This window comes from Amblyomma americanum, chromosome 1 (genome assembly GCF_052857255.1).
Source record: "Amblyomma americanum isolate KBUSLIRL-KWMA chromosome 1, ASM5285725v1, whole genome shotgun sequence".
Classification (NCBI taxonomy): Eukaryota; Metazoa; Arthropoda; class Arachnida; order Ixodida; family Ixodidae; genus Amblyomma; species Amblyomma americanum.
Genome location: NC_135497.1, coordinates 33,970,912 through 33,984,239, shown reverse-complemented (window position 1 = coordinate 33,984,239; position 13,328 = coordinate 33,970,912). Strand labels below are relative to the sequence as shown.

General features: G+C 47.1%; 1 protein-coding gene across 1 annotated transcript in view; it reads left to right on the top strand.

Moving 5' to 3' along the window:
* The window catches only part of LOC144132115 (solute carrier organic anion transporter family member 4A1-like), a 28,390-nt gene extending 15,899 nt beyond the window's left edge, over positions 1-12,491 (top strand). The window contains exons 6-9 of the mRNA XM_077664478.1: positions 5,091-5,244; positions 11,918-12,096; positions 12,150-12,214; positions 12,271-12,491. Coding sequence (XP_077520604.1) covers positions 5,091-5,244; positions 11,918-12,096; positions 12,150-12,214; positions 12,271-12,473 — 601 coding nt within the window. The 3' untranslated portion in view covers positions 12,474-12,491. The remainder of the gene's footprint in view (positions 1-5,090; positions 5,245-11,917; positions 12,097-12,149; positions 12,215-12,270) is intronic.
* Positions 12,492-13,328: the final 837 nt, after the last annotated feature.

Below are 13,328 nucleotides of genomic sequence, written 5' to 3'. Positions count from 1 at the left end.
TAACAACATAATGGTTTTATTCAGGACACCAATGCTTAAGTAAATGCCTGTATCGCAGAAAAACAGAAAAATACAGAGAAAACATCAAGTTCCACAGGCCAATCATTCTGAGCGTGCGAAAGCTTTGCCGATGCACGTAATCTAGGACATCAAGTATTCCTGCTCTTTCTTAGAGATAGCGGCAGAAAGGGTGCTTATACAATCCGTACCAGACCTCATAATCTCTGCAAAAAGAGTAAACAGAGCAAAAAGTAAAGACCAGCTCACTAGAGAGGTAATTGAGGCATCAGAGATTATCAGGCTAGGTACGGAATGCACAAGCACCCCTTCTGTTGCTATTTAGAAGAAAGAGCACGAATACTTGATGTCCTAGATTACGTGCATCGGCAAAGCTTTCGCACGCTCAGAATGATTAGCCTGTTGAACTTGATGTTTTTTTCTGTGTTTTTCTGTTTTTCTGAGATAGCAGCGTGTACTTAAGCACTGGTGTCCTGAGTAAAACCATTCTGTTATTAGTTCAGCGCTGTGTTTTGTCCCTTCTTTTCTCGGTTTTGAGTCGTTGCGCTGGTTTACAAGAATAATATCCTTGATGCTCAGTCTTTAACTCTCGGTACTGCTGATCTTTCTGTCCTTCAGTCTCCACCTGTTTCTCCCGATTGCATCTTCTTCTTTCCCGGTGTTCGCTCGTCTTCTCTTCGCCGCCAGCGCAACTGTCTCGTAGAAGGACGGAAGACTGGGCGAGTTGGTGTTCCATGGTAACAAGGAAATCCTGTTGTCTAGCGCTGTTTGAATTTTCTTGTTACAACTGTTTCATGCCAGTTCAGTTGCTCGGCGAAGTTCACTTCCGTAGCCGTTGTCGCCTCATCTTCAAATCTGTTGCAGAGCAGAGATTTTCCACAGTTCGATACTGTCGGCTGCAGAAGCCACGATATGAATTTGATTGTGAGAATGTTATTTCCTCTCCCACAACAATTTCGCTCATATTAAAGCGAACAGCATAGAGCGTGATGGCGTGATTTGCGACTGAGGTCTTCCGCGGGTGATGCACTGCAAAGCGTTTTCTTACAAGTGTTGATTATGCCATATACAAAATTAGTTTACATTCAAAGCGTCTCTTTGGCCTCGCTTGAAAACTTGCTGCCTTAACTTCAACACTCGTGCTACTTCGATAAATTCCATGTAAATCGTTCAATCTCTCCTAAATCCACGACACGACCAACCGTGCTTACTGGCGCAAACTCCCTGTCGCCCACATATGTTCTGTCAACTTCCCTCCCGGTCCTTCCCGAAACATAGGAGAACCGAATCGGTGCCCAAAGGCAGATCAGCGAAGGACGGTGGTCAGTGTGGTGGTAATATCTGGTCTCCTGGACTTCGAAGCGAGATTAGCTATCGCGTGTCGGGTGTTCGCACCTCTACCACCCGGCCTGCTTTGGATCGCTGCACACCTGGAAGCACACTCACATGGTTTAATGTCCGAGTAGCCTGTCTCTAAGCGATAGCATTAGGAGCGTCATGAAGGCGGAAACTGTTCGGTGGCTTCGGCGTCGGTGTGAAGCCTCCGCCTGCTGAGTGGTGTTTAGGGAGATATGCCTCTCTTCAGCTGTCAACCGTCCCCCCTGACCTCTTGCCCCTCTGCCCTCTACATCTGTAGGGGAGAAGATGGAGACGCTGCACGAAGAATAACTCAGCAAATATGAAAATGACTAAGAAGAAAATGACCCTGACTGCAACAGGTCTACGTGCAAAATATACCGCTCCCCGAATGTGCAAAAATGAAGCCTGCGGGAGCTACTGCTTCGAGCTTTGACCGGCAGGAGCAACCTTTGTCTCAAGTTCTACCGGTGACTGAGTTTGAAACATCCACCTGCCAGTTCAGTTGCACATCGCTTAACCGCTGCCCCACTGCGCTGTTAGCGTTATGAGGACTCGCCACGATCTATGAGTGTGGCGCATTTTGCTCGGTTGAGTCGCCGAAATTGAAAGATAACTAGAAAACGAATATATCGGGGAGTGAAAGACAATGAACTCAGAATTAGAAGGAGGATCAGAGCTGCAATTTATTGCCGAGTGAAAGAAGCCTGCTATCTCAATTCCTCCGTATTGATCAAATTCATCAGCCCTAATTTTTTTCTTATTGGCAAAAGCACCCCTCTGCTCAGCGGTCATTGAATGGCTGGTGCTCACCACTCCGCTCAGTAAGATCTTCCCGCTAGGTAACAGGAGGGGCTTTGTCCTCTGAAGACCACAATACCCCCGCCAAGCTTGTGGCCAGTCTATTCCGCCGCCTGTCTTAAGTTTGTGGGTTACTTAGGTACACAATAAAGAGAAAACAGAAGCACCCTACTCAAGCAGCACTGTCACAAGCGCTGGGCAGTTGCCGAAAAAAAAACTCATTGCCCGTTTCCGGGCAATCTATAGACTTGTTTCTGTACCTCAAAGTGCTATCGCTTTCTCTTCAGCACTGCCAAGGAGGCAACCCCTAAGACACTGCGATTTCTAGGTAGTGCGGTGTCCACCACTTCGGTGAGCAGTGCAGCGAAAACCCTATAATTCGATGCCCTCTGCGGTGGTCGGCGCCTTGCCGTTTCGGACTGCCTCCGGCTTCGACCACAGCGAGTGTCCAAGCGAGCTTAAGGTTTATATTCCACGTAGCGTCTGCGTCACGACAGAGGCATCGAAGAGCGAGCGTGTGAGCGTCGAGGAATAAGTGTGCGGTGCATCAGCGTGGTAGTGGCGTGGAATGAGTGAGGGAAGGAGGTATGCTAAACTTCATTACACTCATTTGTTTTCGTCTTGTTATTGTGAGTTTATTCCTTTTGTCACAGAGAGGCTGAATTCTCCCGCATCGGCGCCTCAAATTTCTTATGTCTCTGCGACCCTCTTTCCCGGATTTCTTGCTCTTTACTTTTCTGCTCCACTCCACATTACTATAAGGGCTAAGTGCGGGGACTGATGGGTGGAGGGGGTAGCCTATGCACCCCCCCTCCCCCCCCCCCCCCCCCCCCTGGCTACGTGCCTGTCCCTGCGCCTGATTGAAGTTCGAGCAAAAGTTGGGCTAGCGATGTCTTTTTAGAGTGAATTGTGAAGGAGTAATTCTAACACTAACGACCGCCCACTTTTTTATACAGCCACGGTAGTGAAAGGATTGAGAGAATGAGATAATTTTTCAACTTCGTTAAACTCATTTGTTATCGTCTTATTGTTAGGAGTTTTATTCCTTTCATCACAGATAGGCTGAATTCTCCCGCATCGGCGCCTTAAATTTATGATGTCTCTGCGACCTTCTTTCCCGGGATTCTTCCCTCTTTTTCCTTTCTGTTCCGCTCCAAATTACTGATGGAGGGTCGCAGAGACCCCTCCCCAGTCTTAAGACATTAATACGGAGCCTAACTGCAATATTTCTGCAGCTCGCCGATTTCTGCGGGATTTAAAAAGAACAGACAGCTACCGTTTAATAAGGATTTTATCCGCCGTGGTGGCTCAGTAGCCTTGGCGTTCAGCTACCGATTCTGAGGTCGCGGGATCGAATCCTGACCGGATTTTAAGGAAAGGGGGCGAAGCACATAATACGCTTATGTGTTGTGCGATGGCAGCGCACTCTAATGAACCCCTGGTGGTCTAAAATAACCCGGATCCCTCCACTACGGTGTGTGCCATGGGCCATTGTGTCCACAATTTACCATTTACATTTTTTAAAGCGTAGTACGCAGGGCAGTCTCAGAGGATTAGAGCCGTTTTTAAATGAAAACATGTTCCAGTGTGACTGCATCCATGGAAGTTCTCTTCCTTCTTCAGCGTGGACTTAGTACTGCCTGGTATTCATTAACGGGGCACTGATGGTGTAAAACAAGTGAGCTCTTTCAGCGAGCTCATTTGGGCCGCTTATTCGGATTCTTGAGAGCGCTTACCTCGCGACGTGTGATGTCTTCTGTTCTTGAAGAAAGAGCGATCGACTCATGGCGAAGAAAGAAAACGAAATTGAAAGTGAAAATTTTTAAACACTGCTTTTTAGAAAGAGTGGTAAACCTCATATTAGCATATTGTTCTAGCATTTTGTTCGGACTGGCACTAAGACCGACTGACACGATACGAGGGCCGTACTTACGACAGACGAGAAGATTGCTTTCATAATTACACGCGCAAAAACAGCATCGCTTGCTAACGGTTATCAAAAGCTGCGCATGCAAAAGAACGACAAGCAGTTGCGCTCGCAGAAGTTGAGGCAGGTACTTTAACAAAGCTGCACTTCCAAAACATAGGTCACATTTGCACCGCACGGACTTCGTACGGTAGTGCGCTTTGTTGCAGCCGCCTCCCCTAACAAGACACAGTGACTGCAGGGCGCTTCCGACGAAAACCACTGAGACCTAGAGCGATGTTAGCAGCGAAGATATCGCAGACGAGTTAATATGAGGCATGCTTCGCGCAATAAAGGGAAAGCAAAATTAATGCTGCTTTCCACGGTCGCCGAATGGAAATACGGCGCTTCTGTCGTAATGATACTCACTTTCTTCGAAGAGGTTGACTCTGCGTTGGTATATTTAAGATTTACTCAAGCACAAACAGAGCTCCGCACGGCTGCATTATTAGCAGAAATGGTGAGGAGGAGAAAAAAACCTATAGTGAACTCGTCGCTAAAATAGGTGAAATTCGAAGAACCTCTTGAGCTCTTGGCTGCACGACGGCAAACGTCATGCTGTAAGCCCTCGTGAACTGACTGAAATGCGCACCTCTCGCGGCCTCGATGCCAATGTCCCTTTACTAGGGTAATCCCCTCCCCCCACCCCTTATTGCTCAATCAGACTAAGCCATTTCGGGACACAAAGAATTGCGCCCAGCCTGGGCAAAAGCGTTGGACGGGCACTGGAAGGAGAGTTTTTAAATTTGGACCAGAAGCAAGAATTCAGTGCCTGGCGGAATTATTAAACACTTCCATGCCTCAAAGACGGAAAAATACTGCTTTCCGCAAATGTATGTCAGCGTTGCTAAATTGAGCCGCAGGTGTCACCACATTGGAAAGTCGCGGCAGCGGGCGCAGCGCCGTCGTCCGCTTCTTCAGAGGGAGCGCGTGGGATCCTTGTTTGCAGCAAAGGGTATCACTTCGACCCCAACGCAGCCTGCAACGCTCATTGCAAGTGCAGCGAAATACTCTACAGTCCAGTCTGCGGCGCGGACAACGTCACGTACTATTCTCCCTGCTTCGCGGGCTGCCGACGGGAGAACATCGTTCAAGGCACTGTGGTGAGTGCTAGCATCGCCGACCGCGTGTGCGAGAGCCGCCGTTGGGACGCTTCAGGTTTTCTCCTCGCCTGCGGGTTCGCTCTAGGATCCCCAGGACTGCTGCGCAGGGTAGCGCCTTTGGCATCGACACTGCAAAGTGCGCGCTGTAGAAGCAGAACCATGCTCTCACAAACAAACCATGCAAGGCGACTGTTGTCGCCATATGCCGCGAAAATGAACGATTATGCCTGCCAATATATACGAAGGAAACCAACAGTCATCGTAACAGGCGGGGGAATGTTTCTCTCTTTGTGTGTGTGTGATGTTGGTCAACGGGAAATTAGTGTAATAATTTTTTACTAGACCTCATGGCACCGGTGGGATCCGAATCCACGACCTCCGCATTTAACGTTCGGTGCTCTATCAGGGGTAGAAAACTACGGCTGGTTTCAGTTTAAACTACTAGAGACAGGAGGAGAACTGATGTTTAAAAATGAATCTTTCGTGCACATGCACGCAGCCTGACAAGTTCCAGCGATGGCCGAATTCGGACCGGCGGCGGTCCGAATTGCGCTCAAGGATGAAGTTTTAGACCGTTAAAGGGACTATGCAACAAATAAAAAGTCACTTGTAAATGTTTCCAATGCTTAGAAATGATGCTAACAAGCATTCACACCAAGTATGAGTCTTCAGAACTGAGCCGGCAATTTATTATGAACTTTTAAAAACCGTGTTCTTCAAAATTCGCGGGCCGATTGGTGTGCTAGTAGTGACCGATTTTGAAACTAAAATCGTGGAACAAAGACGTCACTGTACCATGACGTCGCCAGGCCACCACACGCTCTCATTCGCTGGAGCCACGGCAGCCACGACGTCACGGACACACTTCCGGTAGCCGTGAAAATCGTCTGCTCGTGCCGCCGCGCGACCCTTTCGGGCAAGCGCCAGCCAGAGCATTGCCTTCGCGCATACGGTTTCAATTTTCTTCTGCCGCCTCCTGTCGGGAGTTCCGGAGCCACTCGCACGGCTATTCGTGCGCACGCATAGGGCTCGATGCCCATCGCGGGCCGTAAAAGTGAGCAGTCGCACCTCGAGGTCCGGGTTTATTACTGCTAATTACCACAGATGACAAGCAAAGAAACCCGACGCGCGCCGCAATCCAGGAAGGAGAAGAGACCGGAGAGATGCCGCCACGCCGCCGACGCTGCTGCTGGGGGGCTAGGAGCGACAACCGGAAGTTGCAAAATAAACGTCAGCGGATGACGTATTCATGGGCGGGGCCCAGTTCCAGAGCTGTTTTCTTTATTTTTTCTGGTGCTCCGCGTGTACGAGTTGAGGGGGGAGAGAGGAGCGTAATTTTTAATCGTCTATATCTTCGCGGTTATTGATGCTAGCTCAAAACTTCTTGCACTCGGGTGACGAGTGATCGAATGCCTATCTCTCGTCTGCTTAAAGTAATCTAAATTAATTTGTTGCATAGTCCTTTTAAGTTCTACTCGCGTTTCTGGTCTCAGCGCATTATGCGTTATAACACAAATCGTAACCCAGTGGTTGCCAAGGTAACCGAAGTGGTTACATAATTTAATAAAATAATAACAGGCGCAGCGCGATGTCCGAGCACCACAACTAGGAACATAATTATGTCGATCGAGTATATATATCCCTCTCGGGCAGGCATCAATGTCGGGCCACTTAGCCCCGACATTCGTGTGAAATTTGAGGGCCAACCGTTTGCCGCAGAATGTTCCGGATGGTGTCATATACGATTCAGCCTTTCGTGCAGCATAAACGTACTAGTTAACTTGGAGCCTATCTCGTGACAGGGATTCGAACCGGCGACATATGTACCCCCTATTCCACGTCTTTACGAATCTTCATATGAACACTGCGGCTCAACCGTTTGTCGCAGAACGTTCGGGGCGGGGGTATCATACGATTTCGCGTATTGTGCAGAACAAACTTCCTATTTAAGTTAGAGTCTAGCTCGCGGCAGGGATTCGAACTGGTGGCCTATGTTAGGTGCGTTAGCGCTAAATATTCGATCGCTCCCTCAGCGTCGGCGCATTTTTTTCGTCTGAATACCGTTGCGATAACAACGATACCACGCTCCGTTGGCCTTCCTCCAGCCTCCATGGGGAGGAATTGGCGCTGACACCTGTTATGGCTGCACAATGGTATATATTGGAAGTTTCCTATACCCTGTCTCTATGAACTGAGCTGTGGCTGCTGTCCAATTTTTGTTGCGTGTAGCCTGTAACCTTGGCAGTGTCCACTATCGCCACCGCCAACCTTAGCGGCGAATGTGGAATGTCCTGTCATACCGCAAAGGCTATCTGGAAAATGATCGAGCGCTGAGGGCACCAGCTGTGCGAGAACCCTCTTGTGCTATCCATGGCATCAAGTCTGCCAGAACCGAGGCCCTCGTTACGCTATCTAGCAAAGGAAGGAAGAGAAATCAAGGGCTCGTTAGGACATGCATATGAAGGAAGCCATCAGTCAGTGAGACTGTGGTACGCATAAGGGAATGTTTATTTTTATTTGAGTGTTGATCAACGGAAAATTAGTAGTGTAATAATTTTGTACCTCAAAGACAGTTGATTAAAAAGGGTCGCCGCTGTGTCAGGGGTTATGGCGCTCGGCTGCTAGCCCGAAAGATGCGTGTTCGATTCAGGCCGTGCCAGTCGAATTTCGATGGAGGTGAAATTCTAGAGGGGCCGTCTACTTTGCGATGTCGGTGCACGTTAAAGATCTCCAGGTGGTCGAAATTTCTGAAGCCCTTCACTACGGCGTCCCTCAAAGCCTCAGTCGCTTTGAGATGTTCAACCCCCACCACCAAACCATAAACCAGTTCATTGGAAACTAGAAGAAAAAACGATCGCTTGTTGCCGGTGGGATCCGAACCCACGTCATCAGCATTTCGCGTACGGTGCTGTACCAGCTGAGCTACTGCGGCGGTTGTCCTAGTAGTCTACCTTCAAGTAGCTTCTTCCCATCATAGATGTGGGTTATAGTCCAGGTAAAGAGTGAATCTCAGATCACATGATGCACCCCGAGCCCGCCATTTAAAAGGCGTACAGCAGGAAATAAATGTATACAGTATAGTGATTCAATCGCAGGTATCAAAAGGTTACACATTCCTTGTATAGCACTTTTAAAACACGTACGGGGTAATTCACCTATAGGGTTTAACACAATTTTCAAAAAGAGGCTTTTTGAGCTAGAATAGCGCTTTTTTCAGCATAGCACTGTAAGCGGTGTAGTACATCAGGATACAGCTAAGACGGGCTAACTAGCAGGCAGGTTAACTAATACTGAATAGTTAACATTTGAACTACAATCTGTCAGGCTCCTTGATTATTGAGAGGCCTGTAGCCCGCCGTAAGTAATATCCATATCAGTTTTTAGAGTTTTCAGTTTAGAGTTTTTAGAGTTTGCTGTTACCCTCGGCGCTGTGGCCCAACAAACTTTGGCCACATCGCGCCAAAATGCATGCGCTTTCGAGAAGCTTGCAGGCAAAGCAACCTCTCCAGTGCACGTAAGTCGTTGAAATTGGCCAAATTTGTTGGGCCACAGCGACGAGGGTAACCGCACTTTCAAAATTCTAAACACTGATCAACATACTACTTACGGTGTGCTGCACGCCTCTAAATAATTAAGGATCATAAAGTTAACAAGAGACGGAAACCTCAGGATGTTTGCCGACGTTTCGAGAAGTGAACTTGTCTTCGTCTGGGCAAGTGCACTTGTCCGCAAGTCCTCTTGTCGAAACGTTGGCAAGCACCCTGACATTTTCCCTCTCTTGTTCACTTTGTGATCATCAAGAACCATCTGACCAACCTCTCTCCACCATTAATAATTAAGGAGCCTAACAGTACTAGTTAAACAGTTAACTATTCATTGTTAGTAAACCAACCTGCCAATTAGCACGTCTTAGCTGTATTCTAATGTATTCCACCGCTGACTACGCTATGCTGAAAAAAGCGCTCTTGTAACTCAAAAAGCCTGTTTTTTAAAATTGTGTAAAGTCTTAGGTGAAACGCTCCGTATAGCATATACATACAGAACTGTTGTATATGGACCGAAAATACATTTAAACAATAATACACCGATGTTTCCTCTCTCGTCAAGGCTGCAGGAATTTCTCGCAAACTGTTCTTTACAATAACTATATTTGAAGATAGCGGGTAGTTTAACAAATGTGGCATGCTAAACTGTAGCATCTGATTTCCGTAGTTTGTGCGGCAAAAAGGGAAAAAGACGCGGGCCAGTTACTAATCCTGTGCCCTCAATCAAATCACTTGTGAATAGTTTTGTAATATATGATGTAAAGATAGTTGAAATAATAACAGTTGTTAAAGAGTTGAGAACAAATAAGGCAGCAGGCCTTGATCAAATTCCTGTTAAAATAATTAAGGATAATATTGATATATTAGCCGATCCTCTTCTTGGTCTATTTAATCATTCCCTTGAAAGTGAAATATATCCTGCTGAATTAAAAATAGCAAAGGTCGTTCCAGTATTTAAGGACGGAGATCGCTCTCATCCATCAAGCTATAGACCAATATAAATTATCAGTGTTATCAATAAAGTTTTCGAAAAGATACTCAGTACACGTATAAACAAATTTAGATCCGAATACAATGTTCTTAGCCCCCACCAGCACGGTTTCAGACCTCATAAATCTACTTCATCTGCGGTTCTCAACCTAACACAAATGCTAAATACAGCTCTCAATGTGAACAAAATTGCTATCGTTGTACATATTGATATAAAAAAGGCCTTAGACACAGTAAACCACAAGATTTTACTCAACAAAGTTAGCCATTATGGATTCAGGGGTAAGTTCCTGAACTTACTCAAAAGCTATCTTAGCGACCGCAAGCAGCATACAGTAATTGAAAAGTATACATCTACTTCACAAACCGTATTAACTGGCTTCCCACAAGGATCGGTTCTTGGGCCCATGCTATTTTCACTGCATACAAATTATCTTCCTCCTATCCTTATGTATTCCCAACCTTTAATGTATGCTGACGATATCGCTCTTGTATTTATGGGAGAGAATCTGGATGAAATACAGGATAAAATGCAGAGCTAGACAATGTATTTATGTGGTTCACGTCCAATCAATTAACCCTTAATCTCAGTAAGACTAAGTATACAGTTTTTCATTCCAGAAAAAAGGAAATAAATACTGAGCAACTGCACATATTACGCGGCCAAAAAATAGAACAAGTTGGCTCGTACAAATATTTAGGTATTTTATTTGAATCAGACATGCACTGGAAATCACATATTAAACACCTTTGTTCGAAGCTCGCTTACGCTTCCCATGTTTTACTTAAAGCTCGTGAATGTTTTGCATACCCCATTATACGCATTCTTTACTTTTCCTTCTTTCATAGTCATCTCTCTTACTGCATTGAGTCTTGGGTGCCACTTTCACAACTTAGCTCGAACCTGTAATTCGTCTGCAAAAACGTGCATTACGAATTATTGCATTTTCAAGTCGTGGTCAATCCAGTAGATCTTCGTATAACTTTTTCCATGTGCTGCCATTCAATGCATTGTACGAAATAAAAATTGCACAAACTATACATCCTCTCCCCATAACATTGTTTAAACTCCCATTACGAAATACAAGAGCTGCAACTAATCATAACTTTAACCTGCCCCCATCTCATAATGTGCACGGGAAAAGGCTCATAGAATTTAACGGGGCCTTGATCTGGAATTCTTTGCCAGTACACATCAAGCAAGCCAATAACTTCAGAACTGTTCTAAAGAAATACCTTTTTGAAACCTATTGTAATGTTTGCATCAAATTGTGACACAATATTATTGCATTGCCTATGATGTGTGCGTCAACAATACATTTTGTATTTGTTAATTACATTCCTCCTCTGCTGTGTTGTATTTGTATCGTATTTCATCACTGGACCCTTTACTAGCCAATGCCTATGGGTCCAGCAACTGTTTTGTATTTTTAAAGAAACATAAATAAAATCCTTGAATTGAATTGGCTGTATTTGTGTTGGGTGTAGCTTAACCTTCAAGTACTCACCAGAACCACCTCGAACCAAAGCAGCGGAGGCGGAACGTTGACATTTAATGCAATACCGCAAGTAGGCCTAGCACCGCAATGCTCTTTGGATAGTCAGACAGAATATACGCCCACCTACTTCTTACCAGCTCTGCACGTTGCAGATCTGCCATCAGTCGTAGAGCACCACCCCTTTAGCAGATAACAGCAATTATCTTTACAGATGCCACATACCACAGTATTGTCACCTCTCGCCTTACTGCCATCGCGCTGATAAAAGAAAACTACCAGTTATTGGTAATAAGAGAATTATCACCTAACCACTGCATCTAGGAAAATAAAGCCGATTATCGGTAAATTGAACTCGAAGTGGGTCGAAAATTAACCCGAATTATGTGGAGGTGAACGGTAGTGGTGAAGATTTTACAAAGCATCAGTACGAATAAACCAGAAGTTCGATTTAAGCGAGTTCAAATTAGCGAGCTTTCGCATTGCATGGCGTTGGTGCGTTTTTTGCTCCAGCGGGTAAATGGGTGTGGCTGCCATTCACCGCATTGATTTGTGCGCCTCTGTACGGGGCGGCGGCGGCTTCTTTAGCGCGATGTCAAGCCCTTGAGAGAGCTCGCCTTCCATCCGGGCCTTGGGCCGCAGGTGTATTCCGACTGTAGCTGCATCGCCAACGTGCGCGAGAAGGACGTCCTGTCGGTGCAGGCCGAGCTGACGCGCTGCCAGACGACGTGCAAGGCGCTGGTGCCCTTCTCGGTGGGCCTCTTCTTGGCGCTCTTCGGCACCTTCCTCAACAGCGCCCCCGGCATGAGCGCCACCATTCGGTGCGTACGCCCCTTTGCGCCCCCGCGCGCACCAACCGTCGCGTGTCGCGCAGGACCGTCGGGGAGCCGACCAAGCCGGTGGCATTGGGTCTGCAGTGGGTCTCGGTGCGGCTCTTCGGTAAGTTCTTTCCATTTGTCCTTGGTGGAGACTGCAGAATGGCGGGTGGCACGCAGGCACCATCTTGGCGCCCATCTTGTTTGGCTCCATCATCGACCGCAGCTGCCTGACGTGGCAGGGCCTGTGCGGCGGCCAGCGTGGCACCTGCATCATATACGAGAACAGCAGCATGAGCTACAACCTCTTCGGCTTCCTCATTTTTCTCAAGACGCTGTCGGTGGTCTTCTTCTTCGCCGCCTGGGTCACCATCCGAAACTGAGCGCTGCGCATTATTGTACGCCGGAAAAAAATACGCAAACTTGTACGTTGAGTGCGCCCGTCCATGCCAGTCTGTCAAGAAAACGAGATGCGGGGGCGCTGCGATCCAAGCTGAAGGGGCGACCTCCTTCCGTCTGAGCCCGCTCGTTCACGATCACGTGCACCCGTGGTCCATCTCGTGCCGGTGTTTAGAAAAGGCCAAAAGTGGAGAACACGCATGCATTACTGCGATAATTAACGCCCTTTGCATGTTCCTGGTAATGAGGAACGATCACTGTCATCTGCACATATTGGTGTGATCCATTCCTTTTGGTGCGAGCGTGACGTGGCGAGGTTTTTTGCGCGCAGATGGTCATGTATTGACGGGTGAGGTGATTTTCAAATAACCAATCGGTGTCTGCGATCGTTTCTGGAGAAAACGTTGCCGAAGCGGCGTCAGTTCTAAACGGCTTCTGCGAAGCCACGGTTTTCATTCAGAGTCGCCGTGTGGCTTAAATCGGTCGGGCGTCGGCTAGCAGTATAGCCGATGCCAGATAGACCAGAGCTACTTTTTAAAACCGAATCAAATGCGAATAGTTGAGTTTTGCCACCGAATGGAACAGGAATCCCGTATTTTTTCAAATATGCGCTTAGGTGTTCAATACGCATACAACGAATAGCCGTGCTAAAGAGTGAAGCGGTAGCGGCGGCCCTCTCGTACCGTGCTGTGATTAATGCTGCTATGCTGTAGCAGTAAGAAAACGCCATCTACACCAGCGGCTACACGTCCGTCACACGCGAAGGAAAACTTCCAAGAGAAAACTCAGTATATGAGAGCGGCATCAAGGCTGCACCCACTTTTGGAGGCCATGTGTGA